The 21,438-nt window shown below is 32.4% G+C and overlaps 2 protein-coding genes and 1 pseudogene across 3 annotated transcripts; 1 reads left to right on the top strand and 2 right to left on the bottom strand.

Annotated features, from left to right (window-relative positions):
• The first annotated feature begins 7,053 nt into the window (after nt 1-7,053).
• On the top strand, nt 7,054-14,550 carry LOC143535612 (alpha-galactosidase-like). The gene is made up of 15 exons (XM_077029821.1): nt 7,054-7,303; nt 9,921-9,979; nt 10,071-10,127; nt 10,727-10,761; nt 11,168-11,271; nt 11,360-11,435; nt 11,516-11,574; nt 12,181-12,246; nt 12,328-12,411; nt 12,500-12,564; nt 13,108-13,190; nt 13,249-13,339; nt 13,423-13,472; nt 13,564-13,707; nt 14,321-14,550. The coding sequence occupies exons 1-15, from the start codon at nt 7,158-7,160 to the stop codon at nt 14,414-14,416; spliced, it is 1,215 nt and encodes a 404-aa protein (XP_076885936.1). The 5' UTR covers nt 7,054-7,157; the 3' UTR covers nt 14,417-14,550.
• A 46-nt stretch (nt 14,551-14,596) lies between these two features.
• Nucleotides 14,597-16,753, bottom strand: LOC143535613 (uncharacterized; annotated as a pseudogene). The gene is made up of 6 exons (XR_013135739.1): nt 16,531-16,753; nt 16,337-16,446; nt 15,194-15,479; nt 15,006-15,108; nt 14,786-14,927; nt 14,597-14,696 (listed from the first exon to the last, which is right to left on the bottom strand). The product of XR_013135739.1 is annotated as an uncharacterized LOC143535613 (transcript).
• A 1,282-nt stretch (nt 16,754-18,035) lies between these two features.
• LOC143535558 (AT-hook motif nuclear-localized protein 14-like) lies at nt 18,036-20,818 on the bottom strand. Its single transcript, XM_077029781.1, has 6 exons — nt 19,988-20,818; nt 19,229-19,281; nt 18,937-19,068; nt 18,706-18,858; nt 18,389-18,635; nt 18,036-18,309 (listed from the first exon to the last, which is right to left on the bottom strand). The coding sequence occupies exons 1-6, from the start codon at nt 20,358-20,360 to the stop codon at nt 18,245-18,247; spliced, it is 1,023 nt and encodes a 340-aa protein (XP_076885896.1). The 5' UTR covers nt 20,361-20,818; the 3' UTR covers nt 18,036-18,244.
• Nucleotides 20,819-21,438: the final 620 nt, after the last annotated feature.

Raw genomic sequence — 21,438 nt, 5'->3', positions numbered from 1 at the left:
TGTAAACTGAAGAAAAAGGAAATAACAAACAGAAATAATGAATAATATCTTTACTTAATACTTAATAGCAGTGTACGACATATTCTAAAACAATGTTGAAGGGTAAAGATATTGAAATGACTGATATATAATCTTTGTTAAATATAACGTTTACCATGACAACATCACTTTGTTCTTCAAAATTAGTTAAAGAAGAGGATGATATTAAAGTTAGAGATCGAGGACGGCAACACCAAAGTACAGCATCCACAAAATCTATATGAGCCAATGAGTCATCATGGTAGTCTAGTTGTATCTCAACATGCTCGAGTTCATAAGGTGGCAACTCAATCGACTTTAGTTCCTTTAACTCGGTGAATTTCTGCAAGACAATTGGAGTACAACTTTTTTTTATTGTAACTTGGTGTTAAAGCAGTGTGTAAATCGAGATTGATGAACAACAACAAAAACACAAAACCTATTTTACGGTGGACTTCTAAAACAAATTACGATTTTGTTTGGAAACCTTTCTTAATCACTTATGTAAGTTATGTGAAACAATCAAGATCTTGATGACCCATTTGCTAATTTTCCCTTTTTTTGTACTGAACCACAATATTAGTTACCTCCATATATTTAATTTTTGTTCTTTTAAACATTTCTACAAACATTGAAAATCCATATATGTGGTTGAGAAAAACACTTCCTTGATAAAACTAATTGTTTGGTCGATAAGATATTGTTTGGTAAAACCCGTCCCGAAACCTGATTATTTATATAATCGTTCACAACCATCTAAAACGTGAAAGATTTAATAATAAAAAAAAAGAACCTGAGTTGTGCGTATATACAAGTTCAGAGCTTTAAACCCACTTTTCTTGCCCAAAAACAGCCTCAAGTTGTGGAACCAAAGAGAATCTACATAGTCATGGATATAACATCGCATAGATGCTTTTAAATGGGTTAAGTGCTTAGCCATAGACAGATCCGATAAACTACCCGAGTAAACAATTAAATCCAAATTGGGGGTACTGAGCTCAATATCTTCCAAATCACAGTCTGAGTGTAACACCAACTCCTCAAAGAATGACTTGATAGCTTTAGGTTGTTTCCTTCACTTGAAGTAATCAAACAAAAATTTTCAATGAATGGGAAGTTGGATAAGAAGTTAGTAAAACCATTCGAGTTTGGTAAGATACGCCCCCAGTAATGCACCGTTGTTAGTTTTTTGCATGAAGCCACGTTCATTAGCGGAGTCCACTCTCTTTCCTCCCAATCTACTACCAAAAGTCTAGATAGATTTGGAGCTTCAATACCTATTCTCTCAACTAGAGTTTTATACCGGATCAGAACAATATTAAGATTTTGATGTCCATATCTATACTATATATAATACACCAAACAAGGGCAAATTAAGACACTCATTTTTAAATAATTTACAACATTTAAAACATGAGGTACATGTGTTAGTAAGGGCAAACATGTCTTTTAAACACAATCCATTCAACTTACAAGTTTGGTCCCTAATCTTTAACCATATTATGTTTTTAATTAAACTTGTAAACTAACTTCCCACCCATGATTTTTAAACAACTATAACCTTTTCATACGTTAATATTTTTATAAACAAATTGCACCATAAAAACGAGCATTTTATTCTCTTTAATTTGGATATGATATTGTTGTAATTTTTTTCATTTTAAATAAATTAATATGTTACGTAGGGGTGTTCAGTGTCGGTTTTGATGGTTTTTAAGTTAAACTTGTGAGTCCAACCGTTAATACTGATTTTTTATCGTCCAAAACCACACTCAACCATTGAAAGTTGAAACCGAATCGTTGCTAACGGCCTGGTTCCAGTTTGGTTTCACAGTTTAAACTTTAATAATAAATTTAGTTTAAAACAATTAATAATTTAAATGTACCATCAATTATAACTAAAAACCAACATAATATGATACTTGAGATGATCATAAATAAATAATAATAATTTTAGCCACATAAATGGTAAATATTAATGAAAGATCTAGGACGTGAAATAATAACAACAAAGATTACAAAATGAATCATATTTCAATTAGGTTAATTTATAGTCTTTTCTGGTTTCATATGGCCGGTTGCCTATATAAACCGCGAACCAACCGTTCACTACGTTTTGAAAATTTTGAAACCGACCAACAAACCGAAAGTAAAAAGGAAAAAGAAAAAAGAAGTCAAACCAATGAACGATTTAAACGATTTCAAGGTTTTAACCGAACCATAAACACTTATATTTATACGTGATTAACAAGTTCAAACACCCGCTGCATCGCGCGGGCGCCCGTCTAGTACACAAAAATGGTTGAATCCGTTACACTTGACAATATGAAAAGTTCGTAGAAGAGGGCAACTAGTGGTGAGATGGCTGATCACTTCATTATTTATATGAACTTTTTGGAGTCTCAAATATGTCAAAGACTTAAACTTGACCGCATCAAGCATTAAGGAAGAAGGCAACTCACAACGACGTAAGGTCAAAGATTTTAACGTAGAAACAGATAAGAGTGTGTTAGGCAAACGGTACTTTGGGACATCTGAAAGGTAAGATATATCAATCACCAACTCCTCTACGCCATTGTTAAGAACTAAACCAATGCATCTGTTAACAATATCTAATTCCCCAGACTCTTCGATAGTTGTAACGAGATTGAATTCGCGTGCAATTAAATTATGATGGCAAAATCTAGACGTGGTATACTCGACATACTTGAAAAACTTTCTCGAGATATAAAGTTATCGATATTGAAGTATAAATCCGGGAAAGAAGCGTTAGGTGAAACCAAGTCTTCGACAATACACTCATTCGAACAAGCTCTTTTGAGGGACATCCGAAGCATTAAGAAACAAGAGTATGCGATCAACAATGACATCAGGAAGTTGTGAAATCCGATCCATCTCTCCAACTTCGATAATCTAAAGAACTATAGTACCTCCGGACAAAATCGATGGGTTTAGGGTTTATACGGTGATTATCGGGAAGGTCAAAATTGTCAACGAGTTGCATGTTATAAGGATTAACATTTTTTTTATTTTTTGAGGATTGGGCCTTGCAAATTTGTGCCATCAATGTTGTGATAGCCTATTATTGTATAGGGTTTTTTAAAGGATTGTTTAATATTATAATTTGGATTGAGGTGGCAATTGTTGACACGACTTGAAACATGCGGGGACTCAACATGAAAAAAAAATAACTTATTTGTCGACTGACACGACCCGTTTAAGAATGGGTGGGGTTTGGGTTGACTCGTATAAAAACAGGTTGACTCGTTAACCCATTTAAGTATTTAAAAAAAACTTCAGTAATTATAATATATTTCTGTTGTCAATTTTTTAGAATTTCCAATTCGTTTTTAAGATTTAAAAAAAAATCACATTACTCATTTACTCTACCCACTCTAAATTATATCAATTTTGTTTTAATCACGTCGTGCTAGGGGCGGCCCGAATTTATGTGTGTGTGGGTTTGGATTGAAATCTTTGACACGAATAATAATAGGGGCTAGGTTCGAGTTGGCACATTTCAACCCACCAACCGGACACGATTGACACCCCTAAATTGTGAATTAGGGGTATTCACGGATCGGGTTTGACAATTTTAGGTCAAACGGTGAGCCAAATCGTTAATAACGGTTTTTTGTTTTTGAAAAACGAAACCAAACCATTGGACATTAAAAATGAACCGTCACTAACGATTTGGTTTCGGTTTAGTTTCAGGGGTTAACTTTAGGTAATAAATTAAATCTAAAATAAGAACTAATCATCCTTCAATTCTAAATAAGTTACAACAGTCAACAGACCACAAAATTTAACGAGTTCACAAGACTTGATGAAGAATGTGAATGTTATTATTCAATAACTTCATTTTAACAGGAATCCAAATGATGTTTTCACTAGTTCATTAAATTTGGCAACTATGATACAATGGTACAACGTGATAAAATAAAGAAAACATTAAGAAAACAAATGGTATCGAAAAATAAAATAAAATATTTTGATGGTGTTGTATGAATCACAGGGTTGAACTTGTTTATACAAGTCACAAAAGGAAGCTAGTTTCTATATATTAGCGTCTAGCTAGGTTTGAATTTATTAGATTTTTTTTAACAGTCGATTTTATTGAAAACAAATAATTGCTAGACTAGATACAACATACATATCAAGTTACAATCATATCCGTTTACAATACTTTCCCCAAAAGGAAATAGGCACCATGTTTCCTTATCAACCCTCTAGTTTTGCCCAATGTTTTATCCGATGGAAACTAAACCTTTTGATGTCTTCTTTTAGTCGACTTACCAAAGCCCTTTTGTCTACCTAGGTTAAATTTTATTAGATGTAATGTTTTTTTGTAACATTATACGAATTTTCTTATTATTATATAATACAATTACAAACTTTGGTGCCGCTAAGTGCCGATTAGGTCACTTGGCGGCACCGTATTGGTCGCTAAATTTTGTTTTTTTTGTTTCTTGATTTAGTTTCGGTACTGTGACAAATATAATAAAAACCGAACAAATTTGCGTAGACTCACTACATTTTGTTTTAATTTCGGTACCATAACCAATGTAATGGAAACCGGCCGAATTTACGTGGACTCACCACCTCAACTTCTAGGATCGGCAATGATCGGATCTTCCCAACGCCTAAGTGTTTCCGACTGACGCCGCTCAATTGATCCAACTTAAATTTTATATGTTTTGTTTTTATTTTTGGTTTTTAGTTCCGGTATCATACTGCACCTAACCAAAACCGACCGAATTTGCGTCGACTTACCGTCTCAACGCGGGGACCGACAATGTTTGGGTTTATCATCGCCTTGGTATTCTGTCCGGCGCAACGCGCAGGCATAACACTAGTTAAAAATAAAAATAAAAGAGCGAGTAACATCACATGAGCCTTTCTAAACAACTTCATTTAAAGTTTTCCTAATTCAACAATGGCATGTTCAATGTATTCGTTACATCATACGCCTAAATATAGGGAGCACATTATAAGTATTTGACTATTCAATTGATCCCATCACAACACTTATCTTCAAGTTGCGCCAACTGTCTATGGGTTATTTTCAATGTGTGCCAACTGTCTATGGTTTATTTCCAGGATGATATGCCAATGTATAACTCATATAGTTTAGCTTTTTGTTGTTGAAATAAATAACAAGATATCGATTATCGAAGGTAAATGATCTATAGACACGTAGTTTTCTTCAAATCTAGTTATTATAAATTAACTCTTTTCTTTATTATAAAACATATATTCATAATAAGTGGAAGTATCTCTTATGAACAGACGTGAGTAGGGTGGTAGTTCATTGGTAAACATAAAACCTTTAAACACATATGTTTGAATGGATTTCTTTTATAAATTTATGTTACTTGTATATATTATAATTAAACTGTTCCAAAGTGGATCACGAATTATATGCTACTTGTTTCATTTTGGATCTTATACTCATAGAAGTTTTCTTCTCATCTAGTTATTTTTCTTTTTATTTAAAAATTGTCGCCTCTTTGTTAAAGTCAATACAGGCAGGACGTCTTCAAAATTTTATGTGCCCCAAGCAAGTGCCAAATATGAGTTCTTATATATAACTTTTTTCTTCGTTAATCAATGATAATTGTCATAACAATAAAGTCAAAACATAGTTATTGTAACATTAAACAAAAACAAATCAAAGTCAAACAATAAACAAGAATCAAAATCAAGAATTAGTTAATAGAATAAGGACTTGATGTGTAAAGACTAATATGGACTATGTTTGTGTAATGGGTTAAATATGTATTAGGCTTTTTTTTAAAAGACAAATTGTCATACTTCTAAATACTCACCACTTAATTTTGCCACAACTTAAGTGATTGAGGAAAGACACTTAGAGCACCTCCAATATGATGTTTAGTTTTGATGTGATATTGTTCATAATTTGGATTTGGATGAATGTAATTTTAAAAAAAAATATTGTTTATGTAATTTTAAATAAATTTAATAAATTTTTTTGTATGTGTTTGCGTGTGATTGGTTTATTTATTGTTTATGTAATTTTAAATTTTTTTTTATTTATATGATTTTTATTACTTATTTTAAATCTAACTACTATAACTTATTTTATTTTTAAATAATATGAAATAAAAAATAAAATACATATAAAAGTAATTTAGTTTATAAAAGTATTTGAGTTTACAAAAATCAAATATTGAAGTAGGTGATTATGTAGATACATATGTATTCAAAAGTGGATGTGGTGTTGAGGAAAAATGAGAATTTTTAATGTTTTAAATGGATGAGTGAAAATCTGATGTAACAGTTGATATGACGTGTTTAGTTTATTTACTTGTCTATCATTGTAGATGCTCTTAGACATATTACCAGCACGCCATACATATATCCTTTGGGATCTAAAATTAGACAATTGTCCGTGGGCTAATTATTTGTTGGGTCTTAAAATAAATTGTTTAAAATATTAATTTAAAATTAGATTTTGGGCCCCAATCAGAAAAAGTGCCATAAGCTATTCCCTATCAAAAATTTTCGGCCATGAATACAAATCACTTAACATTTTACAACTGTTCTATATCAAAAATTACATGTTTAAAAGACTCAAACCAACTATTTAGTTTGTTTGTTCGGTTTTGACTTTTTCAGTTTAATTTGCGTAGAGAAAATCCTAACAAAACATTAATTGTTACACTCATAAATCCAACAATGAATACACCTCTAATGAATATAACTTGTTTGTACGAACTTGTTGAACATGATGGTTAAAGATAAAAATATGGTCCAAATATCATAATCTTGACATTAGACGTTTACTTGTATGTGGACCGACATTTAGTGTAAACATAAGTCTAGTTCTTAACGTGGACTACTTACCAAATGCAACCATCCATTACGTTGTTTGCATGTTTATCAACACTTCTTGGCTCATTCCAAAATAGTTAAAAACGTGTCTTTGGGATAAGTGTTGATGACGACTTCCAAAACGGCAAAAGAGAAAGACACATAACTTTATATTCATTTGAAATAAAATATATAATATACAAAAACACAAAAATAATAATATTATGCATGTATAAGTAAGAGATACTCTTCCCATTTGCTAGTTCACTTATTGTACACTCATTCCTTTGTCTGAGAGAGCAAACATGCATCTTAAGCTTGTACTTTGCTTCTCCTCATTGCTTCTAAGCTTTGGGTTTACAACCACCGATGCAGCACGTACAACCTTTAGCAGCACGAATGACCGGAGGGGGCTTTTGGAGAATGGACTTGGCCGGACTCCACAGATGGGGTAAGTTTTTCTTTTTTTAAAAAAGAAGGTAAATGTTACCGCTACTCTATTTTACACCAATAATATAGGGTAAGTATGTTTGCATTTATGGTCGTTACTTGTTAACCATGCGCTTGTACTCTTCGCTTTATTAACAATGCCATGTACTTAGAGCTAGACCATAACCATGAACATGGTTGCCACCGGCAAGAAAATATGGAAAATGATATGGTTTTTGCCGGTTGCCTGTCAACCAAGTTGATTTAATTTTTGACACCTCATAGTTATTGAAATATAAAATATATATCTGGCAATTACTATTTATATATCATATGCATGTTCATTGTCATAAAACATGATTAGTTGGGAAATAACTCATGTTGTTGGCAACATATATTATAAAAAGGGGAAAGTGAATATGGGGCTGTTAAACACCTAACCTTACATGCGAAACCATCAAAACTACGTAGTTTTGATTAAAAGTTTTCATAAAAAAACTGATTTTATTAAAAGTTTCATTAGAACAAGATTGTCTCCACCAATTCAACTTGTTTTGTATCTCTTGATACTTATTAGTAAAACTCTTAATTTACTTATTCAACTATTTTAGTACTTCAAAAGAAAAAATACAGTTACTTTAAATATTCTATAATCGGAGGTTTACAGACATGAAACATTTTTGTTGGAAAATTAAATCTATTGCTCTAGAAGTTATGTTTGGGTTCATGACAGGTCCAGAAATTTGTGCTCGAAAGATAATGTTTTCTTTTTCGAAACTTCTTTTTTAGAGAGCAAGTAATTCTAAATTCTAAATGAATTGGGGTTAAGATTCAAAATAAGCAATTGTGATTGAAGATTGAGGACGATGATATGTTTGCATTTAAGAAATTGATGCAATCTGCAATCATGAATTTGGAATTAGGGATTTAGCTAACACAAGATTAAAATAAAAGCAGTTTTTTTATGGAAACTTTTTATCAAAACTACGTAGTTTTGATGGTTTTAAAACAGCCTCATATTCACTTTCCCCTTATAAAAAATAGTCATTTATATTTTTCTTTTGAAATTTAACAACTTAAATGTGATAGAATTTTCTTTAATGAAAGAAAATCAATCAATACCAAATAGTGAACCAATTTTTAAGCAAAATGCAGCAATTTTTGTATATAAGTATTACAAATTTTGTTTAATTATTCATTGGTGTAAAAGTACGAAGTTTTTACCAAAATGATGTACTTAGAAAAAGTATTTACTAATTTGGAGTAGTTTGAAAACTATTTACCAAATTTGGTACTTTCTTGAAACTTGTTTTTTCTTTCATATTTTAATTGAATAAATCAATTTCTTAAATTAATATCTCTTTAAACAAATAATTTTATCCACTAAATATTATTTTTACACAGATTCCCCCTTTTGTAATTCACAATATTTTTTTTTCTTGAAAAATTCTATTAGCCATTTTTTATTTATTGATTGAGGTTACAGTTTAAATACGTAAAATAAACAAACAAATAAATAAAAATTCTTTCAAAAAAAAATGTTCTTGCACACAACCTTTGTAATGAAATTAATAATAGTAAATTAATTATCTATTTATTTTCCTACACAGCCATAGCTTTTCAATAGTATTGAATTTAGAAAAAAAAACATATTTAAAAGCAAGTTATATAACTTGCATCGTTTATATTAATAAAAAAAAAATCAGAATATATAGTTGTGTGTATTTTTCTTGATGTTCCAATATTAATTGTCATTGAAAATATTATGTTTTTCATATCACAAGTTATAATGAATGTCGCACTTGTACCAGCACTGTGACGAATCAAAGCGATATCGTCCAAACAACATCTTAACCCCAAGAAGCTTATATTGTGAGTGCATGCATTTGCTATAGCCTATACGTACCAAAAAACTTATATTGTGAGTAGAACTTCCTTTTCAATGAAATTTATAAAGCATCATCAAGAAATTTTTTACACACTTGCGTCGTATTCAGTTTTTTAAAGGTTAGAAAACTTATTTTAAATGGGATTTTTTTCTTAGAACCAACACTATTGAATATTGTGACGGAGTGTCTGAAATAAATTGATAATTTAATATTATATTATTACAATACTATGTATGGCAAATATTTACAGTGAACAATAAAAAGAAAACTATTAATAGAATAATACTTAATTATGAAAGAGGAAATTGGTGTTAAAATAATATTTTAGTGGATAAAATTATATGTTAAAAAGATGTTAATCTAAGAATTTAGTTTATCCAATTAAAATATGGGAGAGAAAAAAAAAGTTTCGAAGGAAATACCCAATTTAGTAAATAGTTTTAAAACTACACTAAATTAGTAAATATTTTTTCTGAGTACACTATTATGATAGAAAACTCGTAAAAGTACTATCACACCTGTTTTTTATGTTACTTGACGCAAATGTTGTCACATGTCTTGTTGTGACTGGCTTCTCTTCTATCTAACAAAATATTAAATTTTAAAAATAAGCAAATAATTAATTTTAAACACTAAACTATATAATATTCTCGTAATTTCTCTAATTGGTTTACAGTGTTTTTTTTTTTAATTTCAAAATTTAATTTCAAAATACTAAATAAGTTATTTATTTGCACATGTGTGATCCAGGTGGAATAGTTGGAACCACTTTGGTTGTAATATCGAAGAAAAATTAATCAGGGAAACAGGCAAACAAGCTTTAACCTTTTCACACGTCATTTTATTAAATAATTAAATGATTTTGGATTTTATTTTAATATTTTTTTTAATTATAAATAGCGGATGCAATGGTATCAACTGGACTTGCTGCTGCAGGATACAAATATGTTAATATAGGTAAAGCATTGTATTAAATAATGTATGTTTTGAATAGACAATTTCCTGTCTCCATGTGGTGGGCCGTATAATATCTTATCAGATCTTACTAAATAATTTAGGATATAGATAGTGAAACAATGACACTAAAAAAAAGATAGTGAAACAATTAAAATGATTTTTTTTTCACTTTATTATAAAAAGATGTAACACCTTGAACCTCTCATCTAACATGCGTATAAAAGAGGTTGGGTTCATAAAAAAATGCCTGATCTTAAAATATAATTAACATGTTTTAAGCTTTGATTGCGAATGAGAAGAGAGTTTTCATGAGAGTAATTTTAAGATACGTACGTCTTTAAAAAAATCTTCATCCAAGTAAGTAAAAGTTAAGTTATTAATTACTCAAAATGGAGAATATAGTTGATATTACTGAAATTGAAAAAGAAAAGGTTAATACATTAATATTTTATTACCAATAATCTTAGTTTCAAACTTTCAGTACCATCCAAGTAATTGTCTATTTGATTGTTCTATCAATAAAATAATTCCACATTATCATATATTGTGTACAATATAAATCTTAATACATGCTTTTATTTGCTTTTTTTATATTTTAGATGATTGTTGGGCAGAACTCAATAGAGATTCACAGGTAATTCTTAATCTCTTCTCATTATTTTCCCCCTTTGTATGCAATTATATGAATTCCAATTTCTTGAATTATGTTACACTAATTTCCTTTTTTTTCAAACTAGAATCACTTAATCATTATTCATTAAAAAAATGGCTCATAGTTACGGTTACGTCTTTTAAACAAGTCTAATAAAATAATCACAAGTTCGTTGCACACTTTGTCACAACTCTATTTATCGAAGTTAGTTATTTCATGAGACGAACAAAGAATTTTAATTATTGTTTTGTATAGTGTGCAAACACAAACATGTGAACACATGTACTGATCTGCTGTAAAAGGACAACATACTGGTTCAAAATCTACTTTGTTAAACACAAAGATGCCTACATGTCTGCATGCCACTGAAACTATTTTGATTTTATAGGGGAATTTCGTCCCGAAAGCAGATACATTTCCATCCGGAATCAAAGCATTAGCAGATTACGTTCATAACAAAGGACTGAAGCTTGGAATCTACTCTGATGCAGGGTATATAAGACATAATATAATCTTAAGTTCTTAACTATAAAGTTACAATAATCTAATCTCACTTTCCCGTCTTCTTTTTCCCCGGCAGAACTCAAACATGTAGTCTTAAAATGCCCGGATCGTTAGGCCACGAAGAACAGGACGCAAAAACATTCGCTTCATGGGTACACTTTCACCTTCGTTTATTACCATGTTCTTTCCTTCGAGTATACGATAAAACTAAATCGGGTTCTTTTTCGTACAGGGAATCGATTACTTGAAATATGATAACTGTAACAATCAGGGTATAAGCCCCAAGGAAAGGTACCATAAACTTTTTAGGATACTAATATTATTATCTATAATATATATAAACGAAGCCACAAAAATCATATGTGTCGCGATGTGGTCGCTCCCCTTTTTTTGGAGTCACCAGATTTGCTTAATTTTTAAATGGAGATTTCTCATGCATTTGACCCGAATTTACGGGTATGGGTCTCATCAGACCCAGATATTTCTTAAACGAGTTATAACATCTCATTAAATTAAAAAACTAATCTCACCAAATATTTGATATAAAAATCCTAAAAAGTGGGGATATACTAAAATTTAATATATGATTTATTTAAAAAAAAGATATATATTATTTATAATTAAAAAACTAATTTTATAATAAAAAATAAACGGGTCTTGGGTTTCATCAAACTCATTTATTTGTGAGACAATTTATCATCAAACCATAAGTATATTATTAACTTTTATACAATAAAAAAATAAAAATTCAAGAAATAAATAAATATCAGAAACAAATAATATAAAACAACCCCGAAATACGGGGGATAAAAACTAGTTGTTATATAATGAAGATAATATGTATATATATTGAGTTGTAAATTATAATGGATTTTGCTTTGCTTTTTGGGAGGAAAGGTACCCAATAATGACAAAAGCTTTGCAGAAGTCAGGAAGGCCCATTTTCTTTTCTTTATGTGAATGGTTAGTCTCCATCTCCTTTATAATTAATATAAAAGTTAAAAGTTGATGGGCTAAAATGTGACCATGTTATGTGGTGTTTAGGGGCCAAGATGATCCTGCAACTTGGGCAAGTGAAGTTGGCAATAGTTGGAGAACGACAGGAGATATTTCGGATAATTGGGATAGGTATACTTTACAATCAAATCACTACACGTATTTAATAAAAACATTCTTCGACATTGCGTAAAATGATTTGTATTTTACTTCCTGCTAGCATGACTTCACGGGCTGATGAAAATGATAAATGGGCTGCTTACGCTAAACCCAGTGGATGGAATGGTAATTCTAGCTTTTTTTCTGACATGATACGAAAACACGACCTCTTAACACAAAATTCATATGTTTGTATTTAGCCTAAATAGATGCTCACTGATCAAACCTACAAACATGTTTAGCTAAACATATATAATATAAAACTTAAAAAATATGTTTTATCTCTCAACTTTATGCTAAAAATTGAAAGGTAAAAGAGAAAAGCGTAAGTATTTTATTAAATATGAAAAAATAATTTCAGTTAAATGAGTCATATTCATGTCAACCCGCAAAAACTTATTGGCTTATTGATTTTTTCAAAAAACCATTTTTAAAAGCTAGGATTTTGAGCTTTTGGAAAACTACTTTTTAACTATTTCAAAAAGCTCAAATAAAAAATATTTTTGTGATTGCCAAACACATTTTACCTTATTAGCATTTTGAAAACACCAATAAGCATTTTTTTCAAACTTAATCTCAGACATGCTCTTAGTCGCGCAAAAACTTGTGTTCGGGTCACCAATATGCAAACACTACCCCTAATTATTATCTTGTGCTCTGGGCTCTTAGACCCTGACATGTTGGAAGTTGGAAATGGAGGCATGACAACGGAGGAATACCGTTCGCATTTTAGCATTTGGGCGCTAGCGAAGGTATAACAATTATTTTAATATAATATATATAAAATCATTGACACTGATGACATTTTAGGCACCTTTATTGGTCGGCTGCGACGTACGATCAATGAGCAATGAAACATACGAGATACTCAGTAACAGAGAAGTCATCGCAGTGAATCAAGGTCGATTAACAAATTTTATAATTCTTTTCCTGTTATAAACTTTAGATATTAGTCTATTACTCACCAGTCTCAAGTTGTTACAGATAGCCTTGGAGTACAGGGAAAGAAGGTTAAGAAAAATGGTGATTTGGAGGTAAAATGTTGTGTCATTGTATTATATAACAATAATTAATAATAATAAAAGTAGTTCCAAATCAATATAAAATTGATAAAATAAAATGCAGGTGTGGGCTGGCCCTCTTTCACATAACAAAGTTGCAGTAGTTTTATGGAACAGAGGAAGCTCAACAACCAAAATTACGGCTTATTGGTCCGATATAGGACTCAACCAGACCACATTTGTTACAGTTCGTGACTTATGGGCCAAAGTAAGACTTACAATATATATATATATATATATATATATGATCAGGATCATGTGAGAACTATTTTAAAATTGAGAACTTTAAGAACCATTTTAGACCACAAAAAACCCAAAAATTAAAAAAAAAATCATAAAACATAAAAAAACGCAAAAATGAAAAAAGTAAAAAAAAATCAAAATTCTTATTTATCATTCCGGTTTCATAAAAATAAAAAAAATAAAAAAAACGTCTCGGTTTTGCTAAAGTATACACATGTATAATATGTACATATGTGTACATACATGTTTTTTATACACATATGTACAATTTAAGGTAAATGATAATGTACATATGTGTACATTATGTAACTAAAGATTAAATGAAATAATACATATGTGTATAATACGAAGTTTTTTTTATTATTTTTATAAAACCGGAATGAAATATACGAATTTTTTTTTTTTACTTTTTAAAAATTTTTGTTTTCTTTTGTTTAATATTTTTTTAAAACTTTTTAGAGGTTTTTTGTGTGGCTCAAAATGGTTCTCAAAGTTCTCAATTTCCAAAGGGTTCTCTTAGGATCCTTACCCTATATTCCCAAAAACTTACATGTCACACTTTCTATTTTCATTTGCAGCGTAACTATGGAAGATTAGCTAAGGGATGGATCACGGCAACTGTAGAATCTCATGCTTGTAAAATGTACGTTCTTATTCCACGGCAAAGAGGTTGACACGAGTGACAGTTAAAGGCAGATTATATTATGGATAATCATACCTCTTGTCATAAGAATAAGATTTGGGAGGCAAAGCCAAGAAATCATGATGCTCAGTAATAAATAGAGATATATTCTCTTTTGAGTTTTTTAATGATGTTTTTCTATCAGCTAGAATTATATTTAGTACAAAACAAACTTACATGGGTTTTTGAAACTTCCCATGAACCCAAACGCGGTGCATAGTCTTCTGTTTACGACGGTTTACTGACTTCACGCAACAGTATTCAAGCTCAACCTGCACAACATGTTTTAAGTTTTAACACCAATAAGTAAACTGCTTGACTTATGTATGATAAACAAAAACATCGAGAAAAAGATAATTACCTCAATGAAGCCAGCACTTATAAAGAGGTCTCGTGCGATATCCAAAGAAAAAAATATGAACGGGTGCCATCGGAACGTTTGTATTCCCTAAATCGTACTCTTTGATCGGCCTCAAACCGAAGCATGGCCATGTCATAAAGACCTGAATTTATCAACAACATATTCTTATGAACAAAATTAATACATAATTAAGGGGATTTTTATGTTAATTAAGTAGTACCGTAATCTCTGAATAAGAGCAATCCACCAGGTTTTAGAACAGAGAAGCACTCAGTAATAGCTGCAGACATCCTATCAAGCGGTACAGCCGAAAGAGTAAAAATCTGCCAATTTTAGATAACCAAATTAATATTTAGAGAGAAAAATTACAGCAGTCAATGGCTTGGTCAACATGTACTTTATACATACCAATGTAACAAAGTCCATCGGGCCAATGCAGCATTCACTATTCTTTGACGAAGTTATATCAGTAGAACCTCTCTCGCTATTATCAATATTCTGCTTTTGTATAGACGTTTCGTGGCAAGAATCACACATTAACCACTTAGGAACCCGACATGTAGAAAAATCCCAACAGAATGGACGAAAACGATCTTTAACTGATGCCACATTGGAAGCATGTATGACTTCTGTTGCCCTATCAAGCGCCTCTGTGCTACAATCGCAGGCAAATACAAGGATATTTTCTTTGCAACTACACAGCAGTAGAATAACAAACTCAGTTAGACCGGCAAAACAAACCCAAGTATTTAAATTTGGTCGATAACTCAATATGAATAATTATTATTATTACGTAATGGGTCATTTTGGGCCTCATATAATATCTAGGTGGATTGATATAGGCATAATGAGCGGAAGTCCTGATCCAATCACAGGTCAAAATAGGCCGATGAAAAGAGAATGCGGGTCAGATTGGGCGAATGGGCGGTTCTTTCCTATCAACGTCTCCTTCTCTTGCCCTCGACAGATCGACTAATCCTCATCTGAGATCTGAGATCCTTGGCCGGGAAAACAGGTCGGGTCGGGCGGGTTCAGGTTTGGGTAAGAACTGTTGGACATAATTTCCGTTGGATCGACTCATCGAGCCTATGATGAGTTGGTGTCTTGTTTATCAAGTTTAGCACGTAACTTGGTTTACATGGAATAAATTACCTAGTGAACAAGTCGAGCCAATGACTTGAACAACAAGGAATTTATTTATTAATTATTGTTTAAATATGTTTTTACTAATTACGCTAAGAACAGGCTGGGTCGAAATGGGTTGATTCAAAAAGGGGTTATTTTGGCTCGGGTCAGAATATGTTATTTTGGTCTAGTTTATGGTTCTGCACTCTGGACTTGAACCCGTTCTAGCCTGCACCCATTCTGACCCGAGCCAAATTACCAAAATAACCTTTCCTTAAGCTGAACTGTGGTCTGACCTGGCATGCCACTCAACCCGACCCGCCCGTTTCACCCGGCCTAAGCTCATTACATATAATGTTATTCACAAATTCAGACTAATCTCAGTCCTTATTCACAACAAAACACACGTTTTCGACATCGAATTACCGTAAGATTGGTAAAGCAGTGCTTCCATTACCACACCCCACCTCCAACACTTTAGAATACTCTCCACAAGAAGCTAACTCAGGAAACTCCTTAAACAAATACCGTCTCTCCTGCACAAACCAATCACTAATTAATTACTTATATTATCAATCATGGGACCCACCGTATACAATATAATAAGAAATGAAACGCACCTTGAAGAATTTACCGGAGGAGTGACGTGCGTGAAAGTGGTTCCAAGATTGTGAGTCTAGAGACGGTGAATATGAAGAAGAAGATTGAGGGGTAAATGGTAGTCAAGGGTAGAATCGTCCTCAATGCGGTTCCTGAGTTCTTCCCAGTCGAAATCATTGGAGTGGTACTCTGTTTCTTGTTGGCTGCTCATCGGACTCGGTGTTTGAAGCAATTGCGGCGGGAAGCAGACGGTCAGTTTATTTAGGTTTTATCGGGGATGAATTTGGGAACCATATCTGACGAGTTCGAGGCCTCCTTCTAACATAACTTGAGTTCACGGCTCGGTTTGACTCGACTAGACTCGTCTTTTATATTAAAAACTCGAGTTTGTAGAGATATTTTCAAACTCGGGTTTAATTCAGCCAATGAGTTTAGCTAAACTGGCATTGGAGATGATGTAAATATTTGAGCCGGGTTATAGGTTTCAGGTTTGAATGTCGATCTCAACCGGTAATTTACCATAGTGGGCTTTCAGACAACGGATTTTTCCCATAATATAAGATGGTGAGCTTGGGTTACCTAGTGTTATCTGCGATTACTGACGTATGGAGTCGTTTTTGCCATTGGGTTTCCTTAGGTAGCCGTGCTTTATTTGTTAATTGTTTAAAAATATATATATATATATATATACCACAAAATGTTTCTTTAGTTATTTTGTTATTTTATTTTGTAAATAGGGAGTGCGGTTAACGTATAAAGTCAAAAAAATATATATACAAAGTGCATGAAGCGAGTGGAAAATAAAAATGGTGACATTTTAGTAAATACTTGTATAACGTAATTACAATATATCTTAAAAAATAACATCTAGAGTAATAAGATTACACTTCGCATGCTTCGTACCAGAAATCTTGTTTGTATTAGATCCATCTTACTTTTTATATACTCTTACGTATTTATAATCTTATATCTACTATAATGTATACTATTTAGTTATTTTTATTGTAACTATCTATATAATAATATTTGGTAAGTAATATATACCTGTTATATTAAATAAAGTTTTTATATTTATATGAAGAACATACTTGATTAGACTCACTAACCTAATCAAACTCGATACATTTAGTTAGGACTTGTTTGAGAAACGAGCTTCAACACTTAGACTTGAGCTTAGGCTCAAGCTCGTCTAAGCGCAACTCGCTTTTAAGTTCTTAACGAGTTGGTGTGTAGCTTGCAAGGAGTTGACTTGTTTACGCCCTTTAATCGATATCTAGATGTATCTCATCCCATGTACTAAATTGGTTATCAGTCCGGACGGGTAATTTATTTTGCCTAATACCAGTAACTCGAATCATATTTTAAAAGGGTTCATTAGTATAATACAAACATATCAATACATATTCTAGAATGAAAAGGTTAAAACAACACTTCATAGTATGTTATATTGTTTTGTAACAAGTAACAAATTTCATGATGTAAAAAGTATATAAAAACAAAGAAAAAAGTTAATGTAAAGACATAGTATCAAAGAAGAAAAATGAAATTTGCATACTTTAAACAAGATTCTACATGCATTAGTTAATCCAAAAACAAGTTCAAGAGAAGCATTTGGTAACTGTTAAAAGTACACATTAACACCTTTGAAGACAAGTATGTTTGTTTTTGGGTTAACTGTACAATTAAAATGCACTGTGTTACAACTTCCCACGCTATTAACCGCGGCCCAAAGGTTCAGTCTTGAAAACGATCATAATCCCCGCTCTTTGGTGACTGCTGGGCGCCATGGTTCACTCGCCCTGCAAAACCAACAAATAATCCATTAGTCACGAAAAAAACAGTTTCATAACTTGTGTCCAAATGCCCTCGAAAGCATACCCGAGAAGTCATTATTATTATTCCTCCATTCACTAACAGGCAAATTCCGATTCTGGATCATGAATTGGTATCCATCGATATTTTGTTGCTCATCGTTGCCACCGACTACATTTCTTCCAGAAGAATCCGTTCCCGATAGGAAACTCAAGTTCGGAACCAATGGGCCCACACTTGGTGATGGCAACTTATTGCTAGAAGTATCCACTTTTTCTTTCTTACCCTCAATATTAAATGTGCCAACTATCACCTGAAAAAAAAACAAAATATTAATAGGTTAATGTTTTATCTCTAACAGGCCAATCTGACACGCCCCTTACCTGAACCGGGCCCGCAGCTATCAAAGGCCCGTAGATGGTGCCACCTATGATCTGGCCATCATTACTAGACAAACAAACACTTAATCCACCTGTGCTACCACCAAATTCGGTGCACACATAAGATCCACAAAGTGATAGGATGTTAAACCGACCCTGATATCATAAAAACCATGAATCCATTAGTGTTATATATTTATTTATCCCGCTTTTTACAACATTAGATTCATCTACCTCATAAGTAATATTGCCACCAGATGAAACCGGCTGGCTTAGACACGCGTTAGAGATCAAACCAGACGCTGAGAGCACACACATCTCTTGCTTCCTTTGTTGCATAAATGACGCAATTTTCTGGCTAATATCCTATCATATTTTCAACACTGTTCAAATTATGCATCCACAACAAAAGTTATAAAAAGTTGCTAAAAATAGTAAGATCAAGAGCCATAAATGGCAACATGTGGCCATTAGTTACATTGATTAGCCACTAAATAACACATGTTCATATTTCATACAATCATACCTCTCCGGCGGCCACTGAAATAACATGAGGCGTGAACCCTTGCCCCGTGTTCCCTAAGTGCATTAAAAATATATTAGTTAGCGTTTATTGTTATATCATTACCATAGTCAGTGGCGGATTTAGGTCCACCATACTAGCCCACTTACAAGGGTAAATTATTATTAAAATAAGTATATTCTCATATTTAAGCCTATATATATCTTTAGAGTACGTTTGGGATTGAGTTCGAAAACAACTTATTAATTTATTGGCTTTTTCAAAAAGCCAGTAAGCTAAAAAGCTGTTTGGCAGCCACAAAAGTCATTATTGTTTTAGCTTTTGAAATAGTTAAAAAACTGCTTTCAATCCACAAATCCTGGCATTTGAAAATTCGTAAGGTTATTTTTAGCTTTCAAGTTAAAATTTTTTTTTAATTCTATTGAAATTCTTTTTTAATTTCTTTATTGTTGAAGTGTCTTTTTCTTTCAGATTGTTTATGTTTTATATTAGATGCTACAGAAAAATAAATTATAACTATGTTGGGTTATATTTAACAATTTAAATATTATTTTATTATCGATTTTTGGTTTTCACCCGATCCATTTTGATCGACCCATATATTGTCCACCCTACCAAAAGTTTCTGTATTCGTCGTCACTAGCCATACTAAAAAAGTTAAAAAGATATAACTTGATTAGCTTTTCGCCGTAATTATTCTTATTTGTATTCCTATATAAAAATGTTTCAAATATATTATTCAAATGGAAGAGAAACACACACCAAGAGAAGATTTTTTGAATGAAGGAGAAGATGAGCCACTAACTCCCAAGGACAACTCTTTTTTGTTTCCTAAGGCTGGAACCGAGGCGGATGTAGAAGACGAAGAGAGTCTTTTCGCAGCCGCAGCTTGCTCGGGTGTACCATACTTCCTAGGCCTTCCTCTTTTTCTCCGGACACCGGTCTCTAACGGAGAAGAGACGGCCGAGGGAGCTGAATTACGCGGGTAGAGCAGTTGAGAGGGTCTTGGGTCGTTAGTGGTGGTTTGTAGCATTCCATTGGTGACAGTTGGTGATGGTTGTTGGTGTGGATGGCGTTGTGGTTGTGGGTGGTGGTGGTGATAGTAAGAGGTTAGACCAAGGTCATCTGGTTCCATTTGGATGGCATCAGGAAAATAAGATTTATTTTTTTTATTTAAATTTAAATTATATATTTTTTGGTTAGTTGGGTTGTGTTTTAACGGTTTTTTTTGGATGAGGTTTTGATCCTCTGCCGCATGATTCGTGGAGTGTGTGGACAGTTGAGTTGACCTTTACAATGTTGACTCTTGATGTATAGGATGGTCAAGGCTGTCACAAGAAAAAGTAAACGAGAAATTTACTTTTTATTAATCTAAGTTCGAATTATTCGGTAACGGTATTTCCCGAATTTTCAATAGATTACCGAAACCAACAGGTAGCAATATCATACTGGTACCGGACCGAATATTTCGATATCGATACCAAATATTTTCAAATTCCGGGATCGGTACCGTCCCGAGCTCATCCCTACGTCAACTCATCTTTTTGATGTTTAAGTGTATGTTTAAAATCCTCCCATGGTGGTGGAAGCTTATCAATTATGCTAGACACAGAAAGAGATTCACCCATATGCAGATTATGTTGTTCAAATTGAACCAATATATGCAATAACTCATTAAATTGTTTCATAAGAGGCCTATTGTCTATCATGTTGTAAAAATTGAAATTACTTGCAACAAATTTTTTGCTTTTCACATCCTCTCACATCTATTTTGATTCAATTGAGTCCCAAAGTTCCTTGGCAAATGCTGCCTCCTGTAGACACCGAACAGTAAATCTGACATTCCATTCAGAATTTGCCCTATGGCTGTAGGTGCACAAATCGGTTAGTCAGTTATCAATTAACCGGTTAGTATGTTAACCGGTTTTTTTTTTCATTTTTGGGGAATTAACCGGTTAGACCGGTTTTTCGGGTCGGGTAGTAACCGGTTAGAGAAACGATTTTGACCAGTTAGACCGAACCGGTTAATAACCGGAAAAAACCCGATTTTTAATAAAATAATAATAATAATAATAATAATAATAATAATCGGTTAATAACCGGTTTTGAAATCAATAATATAAACCGGTTTCTAACCGGCGGTTAGGATTAGCTAGTAACCGGTTAGGATTGGACCGGTTAGTAACCGATTTCGAAATCGGGTACAAACCGGT

Source organism: Bidens hawaiensis, unplaced genomic scaffold, assembly GCF_021521415.1.
Source record: "Bidens hawaiensis isolate Kalapana, Puna unplaced genomic scaffold, B.hawaiensis_p1.1 tig00010569_1, whole genome shotgun sequence".
NCBI classification, from domain to species: Eukaryota; Viridiplantae; Streptophyta; class Magnoliopsida; order Asterales; family Asteraceae; genus Bidens; species Bidens hawaiensis.
This window is presented reverse-complemented; position numbering and strand designations above follow the sequence as displayed.